This window comes from Gopherus evgoodei, chromosome 9 (assembly GCF_007399415.2).
Source record: "Gopherus evgoodei ecotype Sinaloan lineage chromosome 9, rGopEvg1_v1.p, whole genome shotgun sequence".
Taxonomy (NCBI): domain Eukaryota; kingdom Metazoa; phylum Chordata; order Testudines; family Testudinidae; genus Gopherus; species Gopherus evgoodei.
In genome coordinates this window covers 7,645,127-7,673,033 of record NC_044330.1, presented here as the reverse complement: position 1 = coordinate 7,673,033, position 27,907 = coordinate 7,645,127, and the positions used below count along the sequence as shown (strand labels likewise).

Sequence of the window (27,907 nt, the reverse complement as noted above, 5' to 3'; positions counted from 1 at the left end):
GAGTGGTTTGGCTGGTGAGATGGTCTAAAGGTCTGCTCAGATTAACTGGAGCCTGGCATATCTCCAGGCTCTAGTGTGATGGTGGGTCTGAAGGAAGAGAAACAAAACAGGAAGAGGGGCTCGTAGGAGGGTTGAAAGCTCTCTGGGAGCTGTTAAGATTCCAGCAAAGTGAGAGCTCAGTCTGCTAGCTCCAGAGCCAGACGATAAATGCAGCAGCAAGAGGATGTGGGGGATCAGTGAGCTTTTTGTGGCTCTGGTTGCGTTTCTCTTGATTGTGCAGTTTCTGAAGCTGCAATGGGCAGGCAGGCGGCTTCCCCCTGGACCAACTCCCCTCCCCTTCATCGGGAACTGGTGGCTGTTGGGATTTAAACTTCACCCTGAGGCTCTCGAGAAGGTAATTATTTAGTTTCATATACTTAAGTAACTTGCTTCTCAGACTCTCCCCAGGCAGCAGCTGAGCTCAGCAGAGGCAGGGGAGGCTCATAGACCATTGCCTGATAGGCCTCAGCCTTTGGGATGGGCTCCTGTCTTGGTCTGACATCTGCCCAAGTTTGTTGATCTTCTGGGGACACAGCAAAGCCCATCCGTGCAACTGGGCAGGGCTTTCAGACTGTGTTAGCTCGGCTAACTGAGGATTGCTGCTCGTCAAGATGCGAGAGAGGAAACGTCTGTTGATTTTTGGTTTGTAACACTCCTTTGCTATTGTGTTTTTCATTTATGTGACAGGCACCTGGAGCCCTCTGATGAGAGGTGTTTGGTGTGGAGTTTTAAACCTCAATTGGATAAATAATTTTCAGCCATTTTCTCAGTTATTAATATATCATGCTCAGGAAATTTTATCCAGAGTCTGGGCATGTGCAAATAATTCAGGGTCATAAATTTCATTTCCAGTTAGCAGGGAAAGTGTGACTGTGACATGAACCCTGCTGAGCGTAAGCTTTAATGGCAACTGCGCATATTGGACTTGCCAAAAGAAAATCATCTCACGTGAAGAGAGCGACTTTCACAGAAGGGGAAATGATCACACAAGATGTAAAACCTAAGGCCAAACTTTTCAATCCTGGGAGTCTAAAGTTGAGCTCCTAAATCTACATTTAGACATGTACCACAATGTACCTATCAGCATAGGTGCCAACTCCGTGGGTACTCCAGGACTGGAGCTCCCTCAGAAAAAAAAATAGTGGGTGCTCACCAGCCACCCACAGATCAGTTGTGCAACAGCCCTCCTCCAATCAGCTGTTTGGTGGTGGCCAGGAGGCGCTGGGGAGGGAGCAGGAGCAGGGGCAGGAAGAGGCGGAGCGAGGGTGGGGCCTTGGGTGAAGGGGCAGGTTGGGGCAGGGCCTCGGGGTAGAGCAGGGGTGGAGCACCCAACCAGAAAAATGAAAGTCAGTGCTTGTGCATACCAGAATCAAGACATTCGCGTAGCACCCTTACCAGTTGACATTAAGAGGTTCTTGGGTCACAATTTGTTGTATGCCATTTTTCAGACATGCTTTGCTGACACTGATCATGTCTCTAGTTGGCACAGATTCATGGGAACATCTTCACTTTGTGGTTGGGAGAGAGCCCTGTGATTGTATTGCATGGATTCCAAGCAGTGAAAGACGGTCTGACCACCAACCCTGAAGATGTTTCTGGCCGGCCAACAATCCCTTTCTTCAGTGAAAAGAACAATGAAAAGGGTAATGTTCTTTTTCCACAGACACCATGCAAAAAACTGGGGAGCCCACTGTAAGTGTGGCTGTTCCATTATTCCACAGCCCTCTCCCCATGGAGCTGCATCTCCAGACTGCAAAAGTAGCTACATGAATAGCTGGTCTGGTGATGAGTAATGGGGCGGGCAGCCACTGAATGGGACTGAAGGGTAAAATCCAGAGTGTTAAGGAGATTGTTTGAACCATTCATAGTGTCTTGGGCCCAGAGCTTCAAAATCAATGGGAGTTAGGCATCTAAATAACTTTGAGGATCATTAGTTCTGTCCTGTGAACGTCGCTATTGTCAGCAGGCTTTCAGCTCGGCACATGAACATCACTCAGTGTCCCACTGGACATGCCTTTGACATAACACTAATTTTGGGTCATTTACACAGCGTGAAGGCTTTTGAAACCTGGGCAAGATCTTCCTACCTGCTGGGCTTCAACTCATACTCTTGCGCTGTCATTCAAACAAAACCATCAATGTTCTTTTATCCACACCCTGCACTGAAACAGACCTCACCCCACATCTCCTGGGCAGTAACTCCCCACATCTCTGTGCGCATCCCCAGCTGTGAAATTATCCTCATATTTTCAGGTGATGTGTGAATTATGAAAACTGTATCCTGCGTGTTTGAAGCCCCGCTTTCTGTTTCACCTAAAAAAAAGCAACAAAACCCTCCAAATATGGGAGTTTTCTGGAGTAGTCACAATCTGTCCATGTCTGAGGCCCAGATGAAGCAGCTAACAAAGTGCTCGTTCTTCTGGATTTCTCTGTCATGTTAGAAAATATATTTTAAGTTGAACTCTGACTAGGTGAATGATTTTGCTTTATATAAATAACCGATTCTCAATGACCTCAGGTATTCTTTTGACAAGTGGTCACACCTGGAAGCAGCAGAGACGCTTCGGGCTGATGACCCTGCGGAACCTGGGGCTGGGCAGGAAAGGCCTGGAGCATCGAATCCAAGAGGAGGCCCATCACCTGGTGGAATACTTAGTAAATGAGAGAGGTACATCACTCCCAGCATATCTGGGGCTTTTCACTTACCATAACCTAATTTTCATAGGTTTCCTAGGTGTAGCCGTGTTAGTCTGTATCAGCAAAAACAACGAGGAGCCCTTGGGGCACCTTAGACACTAACAAATTTATTCGGGCATAAGCTTTTGTGGGCTAAAACCCACTTCTTCAGAGGCATGGAGTGGAAAATACAGGAGCAGGTATAAACACATGAAAAGATGAGAGTTGCCTTACCAAGCGTGAGGTCAGTCTAACGAGACAATTCGATTAACAGCAGGAAACCCAGGGAGGAAAAATAACTTTTGTAGTGGTTATGAGAGTTTCGTTTCAAACAGTTTACAAGAAGATATGAGTAACAGTAGGGGGAAATTAGTACTGGGGAAATTAGGTTTAGGTTTTGTAATGACCCAACCACTCCCAGTCTTTATTCAGGCCTAATTTAATGGTGTCCAGTTTGCAAATTAATTCCAGTTCTGCAGTTTCACGTTGGAGTCTGTTTTTGAAGGCTTTTTTGTTGAAGAATTGCCACTTTTAGATCTGTTATTGAGAGACCAGAGAGATTGAAGTGTTCTCCTCCTGGTTTTTGAACGTTATCATTACTGATGTCAGATTTGTGTCCATTTATTCTTTTGCGTAGAGACTGTTTGGTTTGGCCAATGTACATGGCAGAGGGGCATTGGTGGCACATGATAGCATATATCACATTGGTAGATGTGCAGATGAACGAGCCCCTGATGGCTGATGTAGTTAGGTCCTATGATGGTGTCCCTTGAATACATATGTGAACAGAGTTGGCAACGGGTTTGTTGCAGGGTTTGGTTCCTGGGTTGGTGTTTTGTTGTGTGGTGTGTAGTTGCTGGTGAGTATTTGCTTCAGGTTGGGGGGTTGTCTGTAAGCGAGGACTGGCCTGTCTCCCAAGGTCTGTGAGAGTGATGGATTGTCCTTCAGGGTAGGTTGTAGATCCTTGATGTTGCACTGGAGAGGTTTTTCGTTGGGGGCTATAGGTGACAGCTTGTGGCGTTCTGTTACTTTCTTTGTTGGGCCTGTCGTGTAGTAGGTGACTTCTGGGTACCCTTCTGGCTAAGTCATCCCTCGAGTGCATCATCAAAGGGGCAGATATCAATTCCACCGTCCCCTCTAGCTGTTTCTCCCAATCATCCAGCATGTCTACGTAGTTAATCCATTGAATTTCAAATGCACCCAGGGCCAACGCTTCTATTTAGGCGACCTAGGCAGTCGTCTAGGGCGCCAGGATTTGGGAAGGTGGCATTTTGCGGCTCTCGGCGGCAATTTGGCGGTGGGGGGTCCTTCCGCGCTCCGGATCTTCGGCGGCCATTCTGCGGCGGGTCCTTCACTTGCTCCGGGACCCACCATTGAAGTGCCCTGAAGACCGGGAGCGTGGAAGGACCCCCCTGCTGCAGAATTGCCGCTGCCAACCGGGAGCGTGGAAGGACCCCTGCCTAGGGCGCCAAAAACCCTGGCGCTGCTCCTGAATGTACCCCTGTCACCATAGTATTTAATCATCGTTCCAGGATCTTGTCTGGGTTAAGAGTCAGCCAGCTAGCCTTCATCTGGGCCTCAGTTTTGCAAAGCCCCTGCTCTCTCTAGGATCAATTCCATAGGCCCCAATTCCACCCTGCTGTCACACCCTGTGCAACATGAGTGAAGTCACTCAGGTTCCATGGACTGTAATTTAGGACAGAAGTAGCTCCAAAGCCTTAGCCCCCTGCTGAGTGAGATCATCAACACATAAGACCCCATGCTGTGTTGGTACCATTACCGGCTCTGTAACTGGAGTGAAAGGGGTCCTAGAAGTGAATGTAAAATAGATGCCAGTGACTGTAATGATCAGGGGAGAGAGCATAGCAACTGGGTGACACAGGCAATGGATCCACATATAGTCAAGGTATCCCATAGCTCTGCTAACTTTGCCCTGCTGGAGTAATTTTTAGACAAAGAGCCAAGCAGAGAATCCGGGAGCTGTAACCAGCTTCCTGATGCCCCTCCCCACTCCTATCTGCTGCACCAAGCAGACCTCGGCCACTGAAGAGAATCTGGCCCAGTGAGTTTAGAGGGATTCTGGGGCTGGAAGGAAAAAGCAGCTGTCAGCGACGTGCCCAGTGATCTCTCTCTCTCTCTCTCTCTGTCTCAGCCTGGGACGGGAGAACCTGCAGGCATGTGAGGGGCATTGCTGGCCAGGAGCTCGGCTCACTTCATAAAGCTTCCAGTGATGTTCTGCTACCACCTAGACAGCTGCAGAGATGGGCAGGGTCCCTTTAACACACTGAACCTTCCTCAGCGAGTTGGCCTGTGACCAGCTTGAGTTGTCTTTGATTTCTTCTTTTAAATGTTTGTTAGTGAATGATGCTGAATACCAGAATCACAGGCTCAGAAACGTTTACAACTGAAAAGACTTGCTAGATGGATCCCAGGCTCCTTCCCCAGGCTCCAGGACGTGGGTCTTGTCCCAGCATGGGGAGACGCAGCGGCAGGCAACATTCATGTTAATAACTGTGTTTGCAGGACAGCCCTTGGACCCTAGTGTCTCCTTCAGACAAGCACTTTCAAATGTCATTTGTGCTGTGGTTTTGGGACATCGCTTCTCCGCCGACGATGAGACCTTCCAGCAGCTACTTATAGCCACTGCCTTTTTGCTCAGATCCTCAGGCACCGACAGCAGGAGAGTGAGTTTCTTTTGCCCCCCCTCCCTAAACAGAAGATGTGGTATCTGCCTCCCAGAGCTTACCAACTAAACTAGATATGACGAAGGTTATGATTTTGGCCCGGATATTTTTATTAAAAATCACGTCCCGGACACAGGCAATAAACAATACATAGGGAATGTACACAGGGCTGGCATTAGGGGGGTAGCAAGCAAGGCCATTACCCTATGCCACAGGGCGCTCCAGAAAGCTAAGTTACAGGTGTCGGGGCTCGGGCTCCGGCCCCGGGTGGGGAGGCCCATAACTTAGCTTTGTGAGGCCACAGGTGACTGCCCTGGTTGCTGTCCCCTTACTCCAGCCCTGGCAACAATGGTGCACAAAACGGTGTTTTTGCAGACATCTCTTAAAATCACTGAATCTGTGAGCTCTGGGAGAGAATCGTAGCTTTAAACATGGCTTAATGAGGGTAAAACGAAATGTTGTGCTAACATGCGACTGACCCAGTAGCAAAAGCAGAGTGGGTGGTGGCCATGCTCTGTTACCCATGCAGTATCATGACACTGGAATTTGCTATGCTGACATTTAATAATGTCCGGATGTTGGATCCCAGAAACTCACCAAAACCCCCATCTTAAAATGAGAGAAATTCAGATTCAAAAAGACCTGTCCGTCCCCCTCGTCGATTGTCTTATTCGATCTGAAAATATTTCCCAAGTGTCTGAGTTACACAAAGTCTCCCCCCAAGTCTCAATCCAGGGTACAGTAAAGCCACCTAGCAAACCTGGCTAGCTCAAAATGCCCAAGGGTGCTACCATACCTACGTACCTGGGGATTGTCCACTCTCATACCATTGGCTTTCTGAAGATGCCATGAATACCAAACCCTTCTCAATGTCATTGGCACCTTATTTTTGTTGTGGTGGTTGTACTGCCCACGTACACAGTCCCTGCCCCAAAGAACTTGCCATTTAATTTGAAACGTGATGCAGTGGGTGAGTGGGAGAAAAAATAGGATATAGGGAGTCAGGCTAAGGGGAACTAGTCTTCGTATACTCCTGGGGGAGTTTCTGGAATGTGCACAACATGCTGGTTACAAATCCCTAAGAAATAATGGGGGAGGGGGTTGTTTTAGTTGGGGTTGGACTAGACGACCTCCTGAGGTCTCTTCTAACCCTAATCTTCTATGATTCTGTTTTCTGTCCCTACCCCATGTTAGCTGGCTGATTTCTTCTAGGCATCCCAGAACTGGGGGGATTTAAAGGAGGAGAATATATCAGTCTGATGTTCGGGGAGAAAGGTCCATGTGCAAGGGACAGCATGGAAGAAAGTGTGGGAGAAAGAAGCCACTGGAGGGTCACAGCTGCAGTCCTGGGCAGGGTGGCGAGCTGGGGAGTGGGGAGACATAAGAGACAAGAGCAGAGAAGTAAGGAGGGGCAGAGTTGCGTCTCTGACATCTCCTCGTGGAGGTCCAGCTGACAAATGAAATGTAGCATGGCCAAAACTGAGCTCCTGATCGTCCCCCAATGCCCATCGCTCTCCGTAGAGATAGCACCACCATCTGACCTGTTGCTCAAACCGACAATCTTGGCGCAGTCTTTCTTCAGCCCTCTCTTTTGTCTCTCCCATCCAGGTGATGTCTGAATCTCGCTGCTTCTTCCTGCATGGCATGTTCACAATCCTTTCCTCTCTGCTCACGCCGCCAAATCTCTTGTCCAAGCCCTGATCATGCCCTGGCTGCTGCTATCTCTTCCTCTCCAGACTTGATGCCTATAACCTTGTTTCCTTCAAGTCTTTTCACAATACCATTGCTAAGATCCTCTTCTTGGGTTTCTTGCTCTGCCACACCCATCTTTATGTCCTTCCATTGGCTACCTACCTGCTCCTGCCTGGCTCCGAATTGTGCACTTCCCGTTGTTTTTGTTACCCTCTCTCCTCTATTATGACCCTGGCCAACTAGTTTGTCTCCTTCACCTGTTGTCTTTTAGATTGTAAGATCTTTTGGGGCAAGGACCGTCGCTTTCTATACATTTGTACAGCTCCTGCCATTCCAAGGCCCTGGCTTCTAAGTGCTGCCACAGTATACCCTTTAAATAATAATTACACCCAAAAACCCCTCCTATTTTAAAAGCATGTTAAGTTTGCACTGTCAAGCACGCCAAAGTTAGGAGATGCCACCATTAAGGTTGTCCATGCAATCTTAATTTGGTCCCCTTGTGCATATGCATTATGATACCGTCTTTAATTACAGGTTTCAGAGTGGCAGCTGTGTTAGTCTATATCCACAAAAAGAACAGGAGTATTTGTGGCACCTTAGAGACTAACAAATTTATTTGGGCATAAGCTTTCCTGGGCTACAGCCCGCTTCATCGGATGCATAGAATGGTACATACAGCAAGAAGATATTTATACATAGACAGAACATGAAAAGGTGGAAGTAGCCATACCAACCGTAAGAGGTCAATGAATTGAGATGAGCTATCAGCAGCGGGAGAAAAAAAACTTTTGAAGTGATAATCAAGATGGCCCATAGAAGGTGTGAGGATACTTAACATGGATTCAATTAGTGTAATGACCCAACCATTCCCAGGGATGCATCTGAAGATGTGGGTTTTTTACCCATGAAAGCTTATGCCCAAATAAATTTGTTAGCCTTTAAGGTACCACTGGACTCCTTGTTGTTTTTGTGGATACAGACTAACATGGCTACTCCTCTGATATCTGTGATACAGTGTCAAAAACACTGAATCTTTGAATTCTTTAGCTCAATAGACCTTTACTCTTTGTCTGTTCTTTGATTCTAAGCCCAGAAGAAGCAGACATCACAAGGGGAACCTGGAGTCTCTCTCTCTTTTTGTTTGTCTATATCCAAATGGCTCTCCTTTCTGGACACTAGGGCTAGCTCTCTAAAGAATTTTAACCATCAGCATCTAGGCTGAAGCCCCATACATGAGGCTGAAAATGTGTCCTTCAAAGCAATTAATCCAATAGCAAAATTCCCCACACTGGGCATTTTCATCTTTGGAGAGTTCCACCAGAAATGTGTTAATTGCAAAGAAAGAAAAGCAGCTTCTTTGTGTCTCTCCTACAGCTGTACGATTCTTTCCCCTGGCTCATGGACCACCTCCCAGGACCTCACAAGAAGGTGCAGTCCTGCCAGGGGTTTCTGTATCGTTTTGCAAAGGAAGAGATCAGACGCCATGAGGAGAGTGGGGTACCAGATGAGCCACAGGATTTCATTGACTTCTACCTGGCACAGATGGTCAAAGTATGTTTCTGAGCCATATGTGACTATTACTCCTCTGTGACTCCATTTAACCCTTCTAGCGCAAACCTCTGCAGAATAAAGCGGAAAAGCAGCAGCTTGTGATGGGATCAGGTGTGTGGATAGGTGGGAGAGTGGCAGAGTCAGAAATCTATAGGGCTCCAGTCTGGGCAGGCAGAGATTAAATGACAGCTCAGGATCAGCTGCAGCTCATCAACCTCCTAGAAATCCAGCTATAAGGAAGAGGGATCCTTTGTCCAAAGGGCACAGGCCAAACGGTGTCTCAGAAGGGCGTTGCAAAGCAGCACAGAGCCGAATTGGAATTGAAGGAGGTGACAGGAAGTAACAAAAACAAGAACCCGGAGGGCATCAGAACAAACATATATGTTTTGTGATTTTTCTGAAATCAAAAATACTAAAAAGACCTTGCAAATGGCAGGGAGTCAAAAGAGTGAGCAAGTTCTGCTATTTATCACGCTGACTGTCCTGCCCCCATGCCCTAATTTATCCCTTGGTCCCCTGCAGTGCAAAGACGACCCCACGGCTACGTTTGATGAAGGTAACCTGATTCAGACTATTCTGGACTTCTTCATAGCAGGCACAGAGAGCACAGCCACGACCCTGCTCTGGGCACTGATCAGCCTGGTGCTTCATCCCGACGTCCAAGGTAAGGCAGAGGGAGACGGGGACACACACCGTGGATGCGAGTCTGCATGCATGTGGAAAATTACCTGGTTCTGCCTGCTTTTATTAGACAAATGTTCGTTCTAAAACTGACCATTGGCGGCTGCTGAATCAGCTGTGCTGCAGCCAGCAAAGTGGTAAGATTTCTGGCCCTACAATCATCGAATGGTAGACATTAGAAGTGGAAAAGCCTCACAGAGATACCTAGGCCACCCACTTCCACAATCCAGCCCTGCTGCGGGATTGTTAGTCCAGCTGCTTTAAACGTCTCAGGCAATGGGACTTCCATCACTTCACTTGGGACACTGGCCACGAGCTAACAGATCTCACCAATGGGAAGTTTTCTTTCCACAGCAGAACCTTCGTGATTCGCTCTTTGCTAAGCCACAAACCTCATCATTCACACTCGAAATGCACTGGGGCGGGATTTCCACCCCACTCAAGCAGAGCTCAGGTTCAGCGGAGAGGAGGGACTGCAGTCTGCAGGGACCTGATTAGTGCTCTCTGATCATCAGCCACCCAGTCTACCTGGGGTGCAAGTTAGAACTTCACAGGAACAACTCAGAGACCTCCCATCAGCAGAAAATCAGGCTTAGTAGAGCTGCGCTTGTCCATACTTCTTCCTTTCCCTGTCCTGCCTTCACCCTGCCCCTGATCTGCTCCCTTCCCTCTCCAGATGCTGAGATTGAGGTGGTGTCTGGAAGGGGCAGTGGCTCTGCCGTCTCGGTCAGCTATCTGCCTAGTGCTAAGTTGCCCTACACAGGTGGAATTTTCCACTGGCCACCTCCAGTCACTGTGAGTCTGTTTACACTGCCCACTAAGCCTGGGTTCTGACTCAGGTTTGACCCAAATTCCGCTTCTGCCCATACACAAATCAGTCCAACTCAGGGCCCAGGTCCTAGGACATGGCTGGGGGAATGTCAGAGCTTGAGTCCTGTTGTAACCCAGGTCCAAGCCCTGTCGTTTCCTGGGGTTGCGGCAGCTCAAGCCACAGACCCGTCAGAAGGTCTGCATAGTGCAGCCTGGATGCATTAGCGTAGCCATGAGCCTAGCTCCAGCACTTGTAAACCCAGGTTTACAATGTAGTGTGGACGCTCAAGTGTTTAGAAACACCAAGTCCACAAGTCTAGACCCTGCAGACCTGGGCTTAGGGTTCAATGTAGAAACACTTTGTAGGACCACTTTGTGCTGTGTGAGCTCAACAGCCCCTCCTCACGTCTCAGCAACGGTCTAGTAGCAGAGATGGTATGGTAGGCAGGTCTCATTACCAGAACTTAATGTGTGTTACTACAGAACACTTACCCATGTGGGTTGCAGTGTTACCATCCACACCTAAAACTCAGTTGCCCTTGCCAAGTTCATGAACAAAGGGCTTTTTGTGTTTTTCCTCCAAGAGGCATTAAGCAGAGCTCTCTTCAGCCTTCCCCCTCTGCCCTTTGTGTTGTATCAAATATAAACAACACCATGACCCAGATCTCTCAGGGCACCATGCTGAAATCAGCATCTGGCTGGAGAACAGCTGGCTGGAGCTGAATCCAGGCCAGACTGAGGCGATGCTGGTGGGAAGTGCCATGAAGAACTTACCTTCTCAACACACGTCCCCCAGTACTGAAGGTGTGTGCCTTCCGACTGAGTGGGTCTGCAGCCTTGGGTCTGCGATGGCAGGTACACACGCTCTGGAGCCCACCCTCGTGGGCATGGTTCTCCTACATCACCATGTGACAGTTCTCGGGGTACCCAGCACTATGAGTTTCCTTGTTATCCTCCTGCCTCCAGAAAGAGATGGGCTTGATTGTACTTAGCTGAGTGTCAGATACCTGACCCCACCGGCCTGTTAGCCATCCCAACAACCTCCTCTGGGGTAGACCAGCCCTTCCTTTGCCCTGCAGGCTAACTAGTGGTGCACCCCACTGCCGGAGCCCATCTGAAGTGTTCCCCTGTAGCGTCCAGCCCCTTATCCACTGAACACTCGGAAATACCAGGGCTGCTGTCCCCAAAGACACAACATACGCACCAGCTTGTTCGATTCAACTCAGGATCTGCTCCTTGTATCACACCACAGCACTGAGCTGCATTTCTAGTGAAAACAACGATGAGGGTATTAGCAAAGATTCGAGGTTCAAGAGAGCGCGAGTACGGGTAATGGACACAAGAGGGTTGCATACAAAACAACATCAGAACACACTTTCTAGAGACTAAATTTAGCTTACCAGGCTAAACTTCTGGCTGAAGATGTTTCTCTCACCCCAAAGGTCTTTTGCAGCATTTCAGCCAAGGTTGGTTGCGATCCTGTTTTTAGAAATGTAAATGCACTGACCCATTACTTCCTAGGTGGAGACTAAAAGGGTGTCTTCCTTGCCTTCTCCTTATATCCCCCACTCATTGTCTGTTCTTAGGGTCACGATAACCCATCCTAGCTTATTCTCCACTGTGCTGCCTTCCTGTTGATTTCACATCCCCCCCATTGACTTCGTATATAAATGAGACTTCTGTTGTGTTGGCTTACAATGCATGGAGCAGAGGTTTTCAAACTGTGGAGCATGCCCCTCAGGGGAGTGCGGAAGGGTCCAGGCCACCACCTACAGGGGGAGGGGATGCAGCGCCACCCAGCCCCACTCCACTCCCAGCTCTGCTCCGTCTCCTGTTCCAGCTCCCAGCCACGTGCCCGGCCACAGCGCCGTTCCCAGCTCCAGCCCTTCTCCCTGCCCCAGACCTGCCCCCAGCTGCGGCCGCAGCCTCTGCCCTCTTACTCCTGTCTGCATCCTCCCCTGCCCCGGGATCCACAGTCCCCTTCCCAGCCCCGGCGCCACAGGTGGGGCATAGACATGTGTTGCAGAGTGTGACCCTCAAAAGTTTGGGGATCACTGGCTTAGAGACAGGGCCGTCCTTAGGATTTATGGGGCCCTAGGCAGTATTATTAAACTGGTGCCCCTATGCCGGATGGCAGCCCAAGCTCACAGCCTGGTGGGGGAGAGGGAGGAGGGACTTGACAGCAAAGAATAATGAGATGCCCAGCCTGCCTCATGGTGGCGGAGAGTCACAGTTCCCCGCAGAGACTTCCATGCACTCTCCCTCATGCAGAATGGACATGAAGAAAGTACCTAATTAAAAGCACTAAAATTTGGGAATAAAAAATGTCAGTCACAGGTTTTTTGATATGCCCTGAAGTTTTCAGAGATTTATTTGCAAAAACTTCATAGTAAGGGTGAGTCAGCTGTCCTGCTGAATACAACATTACATATAATGGAATGCATGATGCAGCTCTTCTCTGTTTTACATTTTCTTCATCAGTATTTCTAAGTTGAATTTATATTTTAAATGTACTCAAATCTTAAGACAGCATTCCAGATTACTACATATTTAACTCACTGAAACAAAGACATTCTTTTAAATTAATCAGAGAGATTTAGTGTGTTCATAACAATGTTCATTGCTTTTAGAAAAAGGGAACAGTAATTTACTTTGTGTGATCTCCATAACAAGAGACATGGTTATGAAATTTCACCAACTTTAAAAAAATGTTTCCAAAGATTTTAGGTATAACAAGGATTTTGTCTTACTAAGGTACTGATTTTGCTGGAGGGTTCTTTTAAAACTAGTTTGTCGGATAGTCAGAAGTAAAGAAAGGGAACTCTTTGTCCAGCTATCTGGAAGGGAAGGACTGTTGTCCCTTTAAGGGCTCTCTTCAGTGGGGAGTGGAGGGAGAGGTGGTGAAGGGATGGACAGGAAGACTTGGAAGCACTTTTTTTTTTAACTATAGTAATTAAAATGTGTATTTTAGATAAGGGAGGTCTTTTGAAGGATTTATTTAAAAAACTATGTGTGAAGATCCACACATTTAAGGCTAAAGATGATTGTGCATCTAAAACTCTATGCAAGCATTTTTTAGAAATGTGATTTTATAATCTTCACCAGCTCACTAATGAAATATTTTTAAAGCAAATTTTAAACTAAGGTCCTGTAGACTGACATGTTCTGTGTAAATATTATATTAATGCACAACTGTTTTTGTCAGTAAAGTCAGAAACTGACAGTATAAAAATTTATTTGGGCATAAGCTTTGATGGACATCTGATGAAATGGGTTCTAGTCCACGAAAGCTTATGCCCAAATAATTTGTTAGTCTTTGAGGTGATACAAGGACTCGTCCTTGTTTTTGCTGATACAGATTAACAGGACTACCACTCTGAAACCTGTCAGTATATACCTTGGGGTTGGCAAATGCCTGTTAAATGGCTTTATTACCCCTTGAATGTCTCTTTAACAGTTTCAATGTTGTGCTAATAGGTCTGGCAGGCTGGAGGTTTTTTCACTTTTAACTACTAGATTCCCTCCCAAGGAAGACTCACCAGGCTAGAGCAGCCATCTGTGGGAGCCTGCAGGAAGGGTCAAAACAGGGATAGGAAAACAAGAGGGTGGACACTAAGACCCAGTGGTGCCCCAAATTTTCAGGTGCCCTACGCAGCTGCCTATGTTGCCTATGCCTAAGGATGGCCCTGCTTAGAGAGACAGGTTTGGTGCCCGACAAAAGGTGTGTATTCACCTATTTATCAGCTCTGCCTTGATACAGACTTTAGGACCATATTTTCAGCACACACACGTTTGGTCTACAGTACAGAGTTAGGTCATCAGAAGGCAGCTTACATTGACCAAATTACGTCAGTGCCTACGCTACTTATGTTTCCAGTGTAGACATGGCCTCAGTATGTGCACAGACATTCCACAGCGATAGGTTGACCAGCATGACCCTGGCTTTTCAGACCTCCCATGACTGATGTTCCCTCTAATTTTTCCCATTTCTCATGCACATGTGAAATGAATTTTGTTACGTGCACTGATATGGAGGTGATGCATGGCGAGGCTGAGGGGTTCAAAGTGTGGGAGGGGGCTCAGGGCTGGGGCAAAAGGTTGGAGTGCAGAGGGGGGGTGAGGGCTCTGAGGTGGGGCTGGGGATGGGGGGGTTCAGGGTGCAGGAGGGGCCTCAGGGCTGGGACAGAGGGTTGAGGTGCAGGGGGGTGAGGGCTTCAGCGGGGGCACGGGCCCTGGTCTTTGGGGAACCAGAATGTACAACCCAGGATCAGGATAGTCTTGTAACCCCCTTTACTCATTGGCATAGAGAGTCACACCCAGTTGCCCTCACAAAACAGTGATGCCTGGAAACAGGGCAGCTGCACCCAGGATCATATATAAAGGTACGAGCCTGCTGCCCTAGGGAGAACCACTTTGCTGCTCACCAATCATGTTTTTTCCATGTGTTAACATTTTCTAGGCTTACTCCAGTCCCTGAAGGTGGTTTCCTTTTGCCTTGGAAGGTTTGTGCTCAGGCTATCTGGCCACTTTCAGGTTAAGCAACTGTGAAAAATATACTAGGCCTGCTGTAAAATTATTAATCTGCCATTGTTCTGTGCCTGGGTAACTCCTGAATAGCTGGGTCTATTTGAGCTCAATTCCCCCCCAACGGGTACCAGTTCCATCTCCCTGAGCCAGCAGGGCTTCCTGTGCTGGGGGTGAGGATTTCCATCAGGCTGCTAGGCAGCCCCTGGGAGCATCAGACAAACAGGAGTTTTGTCTGTGGAATGAAGTGAGAAGAAACTTTCCCTGCACTTTGAGATGCTCCTGCTGCACCTTGCCTCTCACAGCAAAGAAAGGGAAAGCTGTGCTCCAGGGCTGAATTTGGCCCTGATACCGAGTTTCAACTGGCATCTGTGAGTCTGCTGGGAAAGCACAGGTCCCCCTTAGAGATAAAGATGTAGAAATAACCAGCGAAGCTGATTCCCTTGGCTTGGCTTCCCATCGCCCACTGCACTTAACCAGCATGAAAGGAGTAATTCCTCCTTCAGTCTAAAGGGAATCCTGCCAGGAAGTGACAGAGACCCAGAATATGCGTACATCCCTGGGCACGCACTCACTGCCCAAATACGTGTCCTTCCATTTGCATCAAGCTGAATGTGTCTCCTCAGAGAAGGTCCAGAAGGAGCTGGCTGCTGTGTTGGGTCCTTCCCAATTAATCTGTTACGAAGATCGGAAGAACCTGCCCTACACCAATGCCGTGATTCATGAGGTCCAGCGGTACAATTGCATTGCCCCGGTCGGAGTCCCCAGACAATGCGTGAAGGACACAACACTCTTGGGGTTACCTGTCCCAAAGGTACAGAGACGTTATCCATGCTTCTGCCCTCCTCTCCCATCAAAGGGGTCAAATGTACTAGGAATACAACTCATTCCTGTTTCCAAGTACATAACATGCCTGTTTCTCCTTGCACCTTCTGAAGCCATCAGCACTAGGGCAAAGTGAGACAGCACAGTACAGCCACTTTGCACGCGTGCCAATCACGTGAAAAAATGTGCAAGGCAGTGTATGATCAGGTGCTGTGTCTCTTTCCTGATATGTCACACTGCCCCTAATTTGCACATGCTCTATCAGCCCCTTAAAACCTCTCACTGGCTTTGCCACTTCGACATAGAAATCTTACTTGGTAAAACTGATGCATTTAAAATATGAAACGTTAACATTTTTCTTCCATTAAGGAAACAGCGTTAAAGTGGGAGAATCCTGGGAAACTGCTGCTTCTTTCGGGCTCCATCCTGCCAGCGGGTGGCTCAGAAATGATGAACAGAAATAAAAACATACCCTCCAATAGTCTCCCAGTTTACTCCAATGAGACAGATCTCTCCCCGGGGGACATGCCATGCACTGCACTACATGACACCTGAAAACCGTCTCTTTAACCAGCTCTCTGAGGGAGTGAGGATAAGAACTAAGTCAGATGCTTCTTCCTTGCAGGGCACTGTCATCTTGCCAAATATATGTTCTGTCTTGTCTGACCCTGAGCAGTGGGAGACACCTCGCCAGTTCAACCCAGCTCACTTCTTGGATAAGAATGGAAACTTCATGAGCAGAGAAGCGTTCTTACCATTCTCAGCAGGTAAATTCACTGACAGCTAAACAGTTTTTCATGGGGTAGATTGTGAATGCAGAATTTGTGGGGATTTACAGTTAAACCTTGCTAATCTGCACGCTTTATAATTTGCATTTAGAATGGCAAACCCATCTCGCTTCCCAGCGAAAGTGTATTTGCAGAATGCTGTGGAATTCTTCTACTACATGATTTCATTATTTGTACAAAAATCACAGCACGCTGGCCACCATTAAAATGACATTTACCGCTAGACTATGGCATCCGAGATACCACAGTTTTTCCCCTACACTTCAAAATTCAAATGTTGACTTTTAATGGCAAGTGCCATTCATAGACTTGAAGGCCAGAAGGGACTATCTCGATCATCTAGTCTGACTTGCACATCACAGGCCATAGAACTTCACCCACCCACTGCTGTAATAGACCCTGTCACGGAGTCCCCGGGCGATGCCCTGGAACTGCTCCCCACCAAGCCAGGCAGGACTTTGGGGAGCCTCCTCTCCCTTGGAGCAGACTGTCTGCAGAGCAAGAAGCTCACACGCTTCACCTTCCTGGGTCTGACCTTGGAGCATTCAGCATCCTCTGCCCCTCCGTGCGCTTCCCACAGTGAGCCCCCCCCCATCGGGGTCCTGGGGAAGCAACAGGGTCCTGCACCCCCACTTCGCAGTCAGACGTGACTCTCAGCCAGCCAGTAAAACAGAGATTTATTCGATGACAGGAACAGGGTCTAAAACAGAGCTTGTAGGTACAGAGAACCTACAGCCGGGTCCATTCTGGGGCCCAGTGAGGCAGACCCCCATATTCTGCCCTCATTCCTCATCCCCACCCAGCCCTAAACTGCCCAAACCCCCTCCAGCCCCTCCTCCTCTGGCTTTGTCTCTTTCCTGGGCCAGGAGGTCACTTGATCTCTTTGTTCTTCTTCGAGTGATTGCTCATATCCATTCCAGTTAGGTGTACGCGCCGCGCGTGCACATTCGTCGGAAAACTTTTACCCTAGCAACTCAGTGGGCCGGCAGGTCGCCCCCTAGAGTGGCGCCACCATGGCGCTCCATATATACTCCTGCCGGCCCACCCGCTCCTCAGTTCCTTCTTACCGCCTGTGTCGGTCGTTGGAACAGTGGAGCGCGGCTTAGCTGACCTCCACTTCCCTAGCTACTCGTTTTCTCGTATATAATTATGCAGTTATAACACTTTTATATATATATATTTGTATGGTTATACGTGTTTTCCTTGCTAACATGGTTAGTTTAGTTAGCGGGGTTCAGGAAGTAGCCCCTTCCATGAGCCCAGTGCCGGAGCCATGCATGGCTCACCGGATTTTCAAAAGGGGCCCGGCTTACCAGAAGCCGCGGCCGAAGAGAGATCTACATGACTCCTGTTTGAAGAATCACACTTGACAGATAAGTGCCCCATTTGCAAGGCTTTTAAGCCGAGAACAAAAAGGTGCGGGACTTTCACTTGCCCCTCCACCTTGGGCGCGGAGCGATGTTCAAGCGGCGGGCAGAAGCGCCTCCTCGGCACCGGACCCCGCCGGTACCACCAAGGCCTTCCGGCACCGACCGTCGCCGGCACCGATGTCGACTCGGCACCGTTCCCTTCTTCCGAGGTCGAGAGAGTCTACGATTCCTGCTGGTGCCTGGCGGCTCCCCGGCACGCGCCGTGGTTGAGCCTCCTGCTCCCGCTACTTCCGTGCCACCTGCATCGCAGCCAGAGAGCTCGCCTCAGTTGCGTTATCCGGCCTGCAGAGGCACCGATGACTTCGGCTCCGTCGATTCCAGTCCCCCAGGACCAGGGAATCCGGTGCCTGGCAGCTCCCCGGCTCGCGCCGTGGTAGAGCTTACTGCTCCTGCTGCTTCTGTGCCAGCTGCACCACAGCTAGACAGCTCGTCTAAGATGGCTCGCCCGGCGCCGACGACGTCGGCACCGTCGATCCCGGTCCCACGAGGGCCGTAGAATCCGGTGCCTGACGGCTCCCCGGCACGCGCCGTGGTTGAGCGTATTGCTCCTGCTGCTTCCGTGCCAGCGGCACCGCAGCCAGAGAGCTCGTCTAGTCGGATCGCCCGGCGCTGACACCTACTACGGCACCGATGACGTCGTCACCGTCGATCCCGGTCCCATAAGGGCCGTAGAATCCGGTGCCTGACGGCTCCCCGGCACGCGCCGTGGTTGAGCGTATTGCTCCTGCTGCTTCCGTGCCAGCGGCACCGCAGCCAGAGAGCTCGTCTAGTCGGATCGCCCGGCGCCGACGCCTGCTACGGCACCGATGACGTCGTCACCGTCGATCCCGGTCCCACAAGGGCCGTGGAATCCGGTGCCTGACGGCTCCCCGGCACGCGCCGTGGTTGAGCGTATTGCTCCTGCTGCTTCCGTGCCAGCGGCACCGCAGCCAGAGGGCTCGTCTACGTCGGATCGCCCGGCACCGACACCTACTGCGGCACCGATGGCGTCGGCACCGTCGATCCCGGTCCCACACGGGCCGTAGAATCCGGTGCCTGACGGCTCCCCGGCACGCGCCGTGGTTGAGCGTTTTGCTCCGGCTGCTTCCGTGCCAACGGCACCGCAGCCTGAGGGCTCGTCTACGTCGGATCGCCCGGCACCGACACCTGCTGCGGCACCGATGGCGTCGGCACCGTCGATCCCGGTCCCACACGGGCCGTAGAATCCGGTGCCTGACGGCTCCCCGGCACGTGCCGTGGTTGAGCGTATTGCTCCGGCTGCTTCCGTGCCAATGGCACCGCAGCCAGAGAGCTCGTCTACGTCGGATCGCCCGGCACCGACACCTGCTGCGGCACCGATGACGTCGGCACCGTCGATCCCGGTCCCGCAAGGGCCATAGTATCCGGTGCCTGACGGCTCCCCGGCACGCGCCGTGGTCGAGCTACTTCTCCGGCTGCTTCCGTGCCCACGGCACCGCGGCCAGAGGGCTAGTCTAAGTCGGATCGCCCGGCACCGACACCTGCTTCGGCACCGTCGATCCCGGTCCCGCAAGGGCCGTAGAATCCGGTGCCCGACGGCTCCCCGGCACGCGCCGTGGTTGAGCGTATTACTCCCGCTGCTTCAGTGCTGACGGCACCCCAGCCAGACGGCTTATCTAACTCAGTTCTCCCGGCACCGGCACCTACCGAAGCTCTGATGACCTCGGTACCATGGATCCCGGCCCCACGAGGGCCGTCGAATCCGGTGCCTGACAGCTCCCCAGTACGCACTGTGGTTGAGCCTGCTGTTCCCTGCGCGCCGGAGATGTTACCAACGGCGAGGGCTCTCAGTGCCATGACGGAGTCAGTGCTGCCTGACCCGGGCACCGCCGGTACGGGTAATACAGTCTCTTCAAGGGACTGTCCCCTGTCAGTACAGCAGAGCGGCACCGTCTATGATCACGGTCCCGCAGACGCTCCAAGTCCTGTCGGCACGCCGGACACCACTGGCAGTCCCGGTACTGTTTTCCTCGGTACTGGTCACACTCACTGCACCGGTCGGTATCCCGTTCGCCGACCCGCTATCGGCACCGTTCCGACATCTGGCACCGGGGCAGGTACCTTGACTCCTGTAGCTCTTCTCCGAGCCTCGAGATCTCGGTCGACCTCCCGACACCGTTCTGGTTGCGGGTCTGGATCTCGTTCCAGGTACCGATACGCCTCCCGATGCCGGTCCCCGGTGCCGAGTTGGGCAAGGTCCGAGTGAGTCAGGGACTCGGCCCGTGCCCTCTTTTAGTACCTCCATGGCCGTCCGGACACGCATCCGTGTCACCCCATATGCGCGGATTTTATGCTCAGGACCACGATCCTGATATCATGGCCAGCGGGCGCCAGCCCCGAAGCGGAAAGAGCCTTGGCGAATGCAAGGTGTACTCTGCAGGGGCCCTGCACCTCTGGGTAGCAAAGCAACAAGCCTTGCTTAGCTGCGATAATTATAGCACCTGGGTGGAGGAGTTTCTCCCTCGAACCTCCCACCTAGAGTTCGCTGCCGTCTTGGAGGACGGGGGAAAGAATTTACCCTTTGTTGGTAAAGGCATCTTCGCGGCAGAGACAGCCCCAGACTGCGAAGCCTGCTGGACAATAGGGTCCTAATGCGTCTCAGCATGTATACGCCTGCGACCAAACGCAGGCCTTTATGGCCCCAGCCGCCATACTCTGTGCCTAGCCAGAGGCAGAACTCTGGAAAACGGCAAGGCCAAGGTGGTCGCAGACAAACGTCAGGCCCCCTAAAAAGCCAAAGTCGAGGTCCCTCGCAATTACCACTGGGACCAAAGACGGACCTTCCAAGGTTCACCGGAGGGCGGTGTACCAGTCGCAGGACGGGATCCTGATCCCGCTTTCTCCTGGCATGGCCCCAGTTACTTTTAGGTCGCTGGGTCCTGCGCACGATGGAGCATAGGTACCACCTTAAAATTGCTCCAGCCCTGTCCCCCTTCAGCGGACGAAAGGGGCTAGGGGTTTTACTCCCGTTATGCCCTAGTCCCCCACTCGACCACAGGTCAGACCTTCCTGGTCCTGCATGGACTCAACCGGTTTGGGATAAGGTTGAAGTTCTGCATGGTATCCCTGGGAACCATTATTCCATCCTTGCCTCCGGGGGGCTACTATGCCGCCCTGGATAGGAAGGACGCGTACTTTTGCAATGCCATCTTCCCTCCGCATGGGAGATGCCTCCGCTTTATAGCCAGCGGTGAATACTCCCGGTTTACGGCCATAGTCGCCGCCTACCGTAGCTATGTCGGATATGCGTTTTTCCGTATTGGGACGATTCGCTTATCCGAGGAGACTCTGACACACAAACCACTCAGCCCGTGGGCATCGTCACGGTCTTATTCACAGATCAAGGCCTGATGATTACTAATAGAGCAATCCGCTCTGGTTCCCACGCAGAGGTTGGGCTTCCTAGGGGCTATCTTGGTCTCCTACCTAGCCGGAGCCTGCTTATCGCAACTGCGGTTTTAGGCGATGGCATCAATCATCTGAGGTCTGAAGGCTTTCCCAACGACCTCAGCTCGTTCTTGTCTCAGTCTCCTGGGTCCATGGTTGCCCGCAAGTTTGTAACCAAACGCGCCAAGCTCCGCCTCCGTCCTCTCCAAGTCCGGCCCACCTCGGCGTACCGCTTGGACAGGGAGCCAATGGTCATGGTAGTCACCGTTCCCTCGAACGCCTTAGGCTCCCTAGAGTGGTGGCTAACTCCCTCCTTGGTGTGGACAGGATGCGGTTTCATCCGCCCCAGCCCTCACTGCCCCTGACGGCGGACGCATCATCTCTCTGCTCGAGTGCTCATGGTCACCTCCGAGCTTAAGGCCTTCGGTCTTCTAGGGAGCTGGCATTCCTCATTAATGCCCCAAGAATGAGAGTAGTCCGCCTGGCATGCCAGGGGTTCCATCGGCAGCTGCGAGGCCGTTGTATCTCGGTGTTTACAGCCAACACAATGGCCAGGTGCTTCATAAGCATTCAGGGGGGACATAGTCCTCCCCCCTTTTTTGTCAGGAGGCCATCCATTTCCGGGTCTTTTGCATGGCCCACTCGATGGAGCTGGCGACGTCCTTTCTCCCAGGCGTTCGGAACGTCTTATCTCTTTGACTCAGCAGGTCTTTCCTGTCTTACGAGTCATCACTCTGCCCCATGTGAGGCGTCCCGCTTTCCGGAAGTGGAAATGGTTCCTCGCACAGACCTGTTCGCTCACCGCGAGTGCAGGAAATGCCAGATGTTCTGCTCCTTCCAAGGTCTCTCCTCGGAATCGACCTTGGTCGCATTCCTGATGCCGTGGAACGGCCAACTGCATTATGCCTTCCCGCTGTTCCCACTGGTTCGTTACGTCCTGCTCAAATTCCGCAGGGGCGGAGCGTGCATCATCATCATGATCACTCCAGAGTGGTCCAGGCAGCACTGACATACCACGTTGCTCGGCCTGTCAGCCCAGACCTCATCACTCAGGGCAATGACAGGCTTCGTCACTTGGACCTGCAGCCTCTTCGCCTCACGTACCTGAGTCGGGGTGACAGGCAGCCTTCCGCCTGGTCAACGTACCGAGCCAGGTGGAAGCGTTTCCTTTACAGCTGCAGTACGCTCGATCTTGCTCCTGCTGAGGTCTCGATCCCCTCTATTTGGCCTGCCTCTGGCCTTCAGCGGCAGGATCTGGCGGTATCATCGCTGAGGATACTCTCAGCAGCCATCCCTACCTTCCAGCAGGCTAAGATGGACGTTCAGTGTCCCACTATGGGTTCGAGGTCCCTCAAGGGCTTGGAGCGCTTGCACCCTCGGGTGCGCCGCCCAGCCCCGCCCTGGGGCCTCAACCTAGTCTTGGCCAGACGGGTCTCTGAGATCAGAGCTCTTACGAAGGTTCCACAAAGACAAGGTGCAGTTATGACCGCACCCGGCTTTCCTCCCTAAGGTGTTTTGGCCTTTTATGTTACCCACAGCTCAACGCAATGGGCATAACCGTTGCACTCCTTGGACATCTGTGGAGTGCTCGCATTAGTTGTGCTGACAGAATCATTTCCTAAGGTGCCCCAGCTCTGCCCCGGTAGCGGGCCAAAGGGAGGGCTTGCTTGTTTTCCTCTCAGAGGATCTCATCTTGGGTGATGGCGGACATCCCCACTTGTTATGATTTGGCTCATATTTCCCCAAGCCACATCACCGTGCATTCTACCAGGGCTCAGGCTTCATCTGCCGCCTTGCTGGCTCGTGTTTCTACCCACGAGACCTGTCGCGAAGCTCCATTGGTCCTCGGTCCTTACCTTTGCTTCGCAGTATGCCCTGGTTCAAGAGAGGCTGTAGCCTCTGGCTCGGCAGTTTTATTCTGCCACATTTCACTCCGACCCCACCGCCTTTGTAAGGCTTGGGATTCACCTAACTGGAATGGATATGAGCAATCACTCGAAGAAGAAAAGACGGTTACTCACCTTTGTAACTGTTGTTCTTCGAGATGTGTTGCTCATATCCATTCCACACCCGCCCTCCTTCCCCACTGTCGGAGTAGCCGGCAAGAAGGAACTGAGGAGCGGGTGGGCCGGCAGGAGTATATATGGAGCGCCATGGTGGCGCCACTCTAGGGGGCGACCTGCCGGCCCACTGAGTTGCTAGGGTAAAAGTTTTCCGACGAATGTGCACGCGCGGCGCGTACACCTAACTGGAATGGATATGAGCAACACATCTCGAAGAACAACAGTTACAAAGGTGAGTAACCGTCTTTTCTCCCACACCTTTAGCATCCCCCTGCAGGGGGGAGGGCCTGGCCATTTTTTGCTAGGAGACAGAGGGTCAGTGATTTATGCACACTGGCCTTTATCCCCCCACCTAGAAACTTAAGAAATGCATAGGGGGAAACTGAGGCACCCACATAGGATTAGGGGAAACATTAAGAACAGTCCAACTTCGTCACAGACCCCTAACCTTTGGCTGAGTTACTAACATCCTCAAATCTTGGTTTGAAGTCGTCAAGTTATAGAAAATTCACATGTGCTCCAGTTTAAACCTGGAGGTGAACAATGCTCCATTCTGCAGAGGAGGGTGAAACCCCCCAGTATCTCTGCCAATTTGATCTGGAGGGAAATTTCTTCCAGATCCCAAATCTGGTGACCAGTTAGACTCTAAGCAAGTGGGCAAGACCCACCAGCCAGACACCTGGGAAAGAATTCTCTGTGTCCTCCCACTCTAGTGTCCCATCTCCAGCTGTTGGAGATTTTTGCTACAGGCAGTCATTGATGGGTCCCAGGCCATTGTAGGCGGTCCTGTCATACCATCCTCTCCATAAACTTATCAAGCTCAGTCTTGAATCCAGCTGGGTTTGTTGCATTTTGTATAGACATGAAAATTGAATTGAAGTTGCCTAAATCAATTTTGTGATAGATTTTAAGTGTTTGCTTGCTTATCAATTTGCGAAATTCATTAATAAACAATGGATCTCTCAGTCATTAGTGCAAATTAGCCAAGTTCTACTGTTCTAAGAAATTTGTGGACTGTGCAAATGACCCCCTCCATCCCTTTGGGAATAGTTATGTGAAAAATTATTCCTAATGCTAGTTACCCGAGAAAAGCAAATTCTCTGATGCACATATGCAGACCTAGCCTCAGACCTTTGACTTCACAGGTACAACATGATTTTGCTTGTAAACTGAGGACTAGAATCCTGCCAAGTCTAAAATTTCTCATGCAGTCATTTTTTGAGTTTCACAAGCAATATAAAGGAAACATTGGTTTTTTTCTTAACGCACTAACTGCTTGTCACCTGTCCCCCGTTAGGGCACCGTGTGTGTTTGGGGGAGCACCTGGCAAGGACTGAGCTCTTCATCTTCTTCACCAACCTGCTGAGGGCGTTCACCTTCAGGCTGCCAGAGGGAGTGACTGAAATTAACACTCAGCGTATTTTCGGGGGCCTGTTGCAACCTCATCACTATAAGATCTGTGCTGTTCCTCGCTAGGAAGCAGCACGTCACAGACCACCAGGAAACCCAATAGGCAGGGGTGCTTCTCATGGTGAATTTCCATAAATAAACTATAAATCACAGAATTATGGCACCTGGCATTATTTCTGGCTGACCAGGAATCTGACTTCTGGGAAGGAGGATTGAGAGAGGGTTAGTCTATTGCAGTGGTCCTCAACCTTTTCGTCTAGCGGGCACCAGACGAAGGACTATGGCGGCGGTCGAGCATTTCGAATTTCGGCAGCATTTTGGCGGATGCTCGACCGCTGGCCAGGACGTGGGCAGCACATAGGGGACCCCTGGTCTATTGTAATGCAAGGATGGTAGAGTTTTTAAAAATCTCCTAATTATGAGATTAGAGTAGCGGGTGTGTGGGGGGTGAAACCCCATCATGGGCTGGAAAAGGTTAAAAGGTAGTTAGTCACATTGATTACACCTGCACCCTGATTAATTAGCTGCTTCTCAGTGAGAGGTGCTGGGAAAGGCATCAGGTGATAACTTAGTGGATACCTGGCAGGGGCGGCTCTAGGTATTTTGCCGCCCCAAGCATGGCAGGCAGGCTGCCTTCAGCGGCTTGCCCGCAGGAGGTCCCCGGTCCCGTGGATTCAGCATCACGCCTGCGGGACGTCCGCCAAAGCCATGGGACCAGCAGATCCTCCGCAGGCATGCCGCCAAAGGCAATCTGCCTGCCGCCCTCGTGGCGACCGGCAGAGCGCCCCAGTGGCTTGCCGCCCCAGGCACGCGCTTGGCGTGCTGGTGCCTGGAGCCGCCCTGATACCTGGGCCCCATAAAAGGGGCAAGAGCTCAGTCTGATGGGAGGAATGACAGAGAGATGTCTGTGAAGGGGCCCTGAGCCACAGTCTGCAGAACAGATGCCTCGGGAAGGCCAGTACTGGAGCTGGGGAGCCAGCCCAGAGAGAGCCTGGAAACAGAGCTTGGAGGTGATGCGAAGGCAGATGGCCTCCCGGGGGCACTCGGGTGAGAACCCTGGCAAGGAGAAGCTCTGAGGACAGGAGGCGTTAAAGACAGGGAGTTCGATCCCTCGCAGCTGCCAGGTGACAGCTGACCTGAAGTTGGAGAGAAGGGCAGAAGTGGAGAGGACAGGAGGCAAGAACCGGAAGGGAAAAGAGGAACATATGACCCTTGTTATCCAGGCTGAGTTATCTAGGCCCTAAGTGCCATGCAAGGGGTTGGCTGGAGAATTCCCCCTGCTGAGAGGGAATCTCCATAGGCATGATACTGGCAGGCACAGTCTTCGTCAGCTGCCCTTCCCCTACCACTGTAATGGGGTGAGGAGAACAGGGCATGTGCCCAAGCCTTGACTGGCACAATCTCCATTATCAAGCAGTAAAAGTTAGCGTCGGTCACTACTACTCCAACTTCCATCAGCAAAGCCGATCTGCTGTACGTTTTTATGAACTCATCCAATTAGCAGTTGTTAACCTACAACAGAGAAACCAAACAGGGGAGTTGCATTTAGTTTTTATGGAAACAAAAATGCAAACCTCAGGCTTGCAAACCCGACTTTCAGCCTCCTGACATGGGGTCAGCATAAACCTTGATGCAACAAGCATTTGCTTCCTAGGAGTAGAAATTTAAGCACCTAAATAAGTGGCCTGATATTTTGTGGTGTTGAACTCAACTCCCATGAAGGGCTCCCATGGCTGAGAGGTGAAGAGAGATTGCAACCACATGGTCTGATTGCTGCCTGGTTCTGTAGGGGCAGGTTCTGGTTTCTGAGCACTTGAGTCTGGCTGTTTCAATGCCAGCCCTCAGGGGCAGGAAGGGTACACAGCATCTGACCCAGGTGCAGCCGCACCAGTTCAACGGCCTGGGGCCATTACTGCGGCCAGGTAACAGGTCTATTTGCATCTTGGGACAGTGGGCCTAAGTACACAGCTAGAATAAATGACCCAACCTCTCAATCTCAGGAGGGGCCACAGTACGGGCGGCTTGTGAACCGGCCATTGGGGGAAGGCTAGCCCCCAGCAGGAGCCCAGAGCACCCCCACCATGGTCCCAGGCCGCCTGAGTGCCTCCAGCCCCGAAGCACCAGGTGGGCGGTGAGGTCCCAGCACCCCCAGCTCGAGTGTCTCTAGGCCTGGAGCACTGCGGAGCCAGCTGGCAGGGTTCCAGCGCTCTAAGCACACGGTAGGCAGGGCAGCCCTGGCTCCAGCGCCAGCCACCCTGAGTCCTGGCAGCAGGGCCAGCGCGCCGAGCCTCAGCCAGCCTGGGCCAAGGAGGAACTGCAGGAGGGGTCTGGGGGTGGAGCATGGAGAGGGCCATGCCAGGCTGATTTGGGAGGCACAGCCTCCCCCGGCCTATGATACCTGCTGCCAATGGGCCACAGGGCCCAGAAGGCAACAGTTCCAGGGGGAGAAGCCAGGAGTGAGGATGAAAGGTTCAAAATGTCATAATCAGGGACCCTGAGCAGAGACCCCTGGACAGCAGCCACTGCCCCGTGAAGGAGTCAGTGGACACCAGCCGCACATGAGTAAGGAACAGCAGCATCTCCTCAGTCACGAAGAGCCTCCCGCTCCTTGACTGGAAAACGGCCACCCGAGCCGACTCCAGGAGGAGGCCGACAGGGAGATCTCAGCTTTGCAGCACCGCAGCCGGGGTGTGCGTAGACGAAGAGGTGGGGGGGGAAGTGCGGTCACAGCCGCCGCAGGAGGAGCCAGGAGCCGGGCTACACCGCGGCGCACTCCTGGCCTACGTGTAGCAGGGTCTCCCTGGCGCCGCACAACGGGCAGGGGTTGGGGTGATGGGAGGGTGACAAGAACCCGAGTTTATAGGGACAGTCACGATGTTTGGGCCGTTTTCTTATACAGGCTCCTATTACCCCCCCCCCCCGACTTTTCACATTTGCTGTCTGGTCACCCTCGGCGACGGAGAACCACGCCCGGGCTCCCGGTCACACGAGGGGGGCCCGGCCACCCCCGGAGCTACCGTCCCAGCAGGGCCCCGCGCCCGCTGCAGCGGGAAACGCCCTGCTGGGGCCGGACCGAGGGGCGCGGAGGTGGGTGGGGGCAGGTGCTGGCCGGGGGGACAGAGGCCCAAGGTGGGGGGGGTTGGTGCTGGCCACAGACGGAGGGGTCCCGGGAGGGGCGGATCAGCGCTCTGACCCCCTGTGCCTGGGCTCGGTCCCAACGCCCGCGGCAGGAGCCTTTACAGGGCCGGCCCCGCCCGCTGACTTCCGCCACACTCAAGATGGAGACTTGGCTACCCCCGCCCCCTGGCTGTGGCGCTCGCCCTGGTCTC

At 51.9% G+C, this 27,907-nt stretch overlaps 1 protein-coding gene across 1 annotated transcript; it reads left to right on the top strand.

The window, feature by feature from the left end:
* On the top strand, positions 1–24,713 carry LOC115657903 (cytochrome P450 2J2-like). The gene is made up of 9 exons (XM_030576250.1): positions 1–394; positions 1,520–1,682; positions 2,558–2,707; positions 5,239–5,399; positions 8,466–8,642; positions 9,165–9,306; positions 15,284–15,471; positions 16,108–16,249; positions 24,466–24,713. Exons 1-9 carry the CDS (start codon positions 224–226, stop codon positions 24,642–24,644), a joined length of 1,473 nt encoding a protein of 490 aa, XP_030432110.1. The 5' UTR covers positions 1–223; the 3' UTR covers positions 24,645–24,713.
* Positions 24,714–27,907: the final 3,194 nt, after the last annotated feature.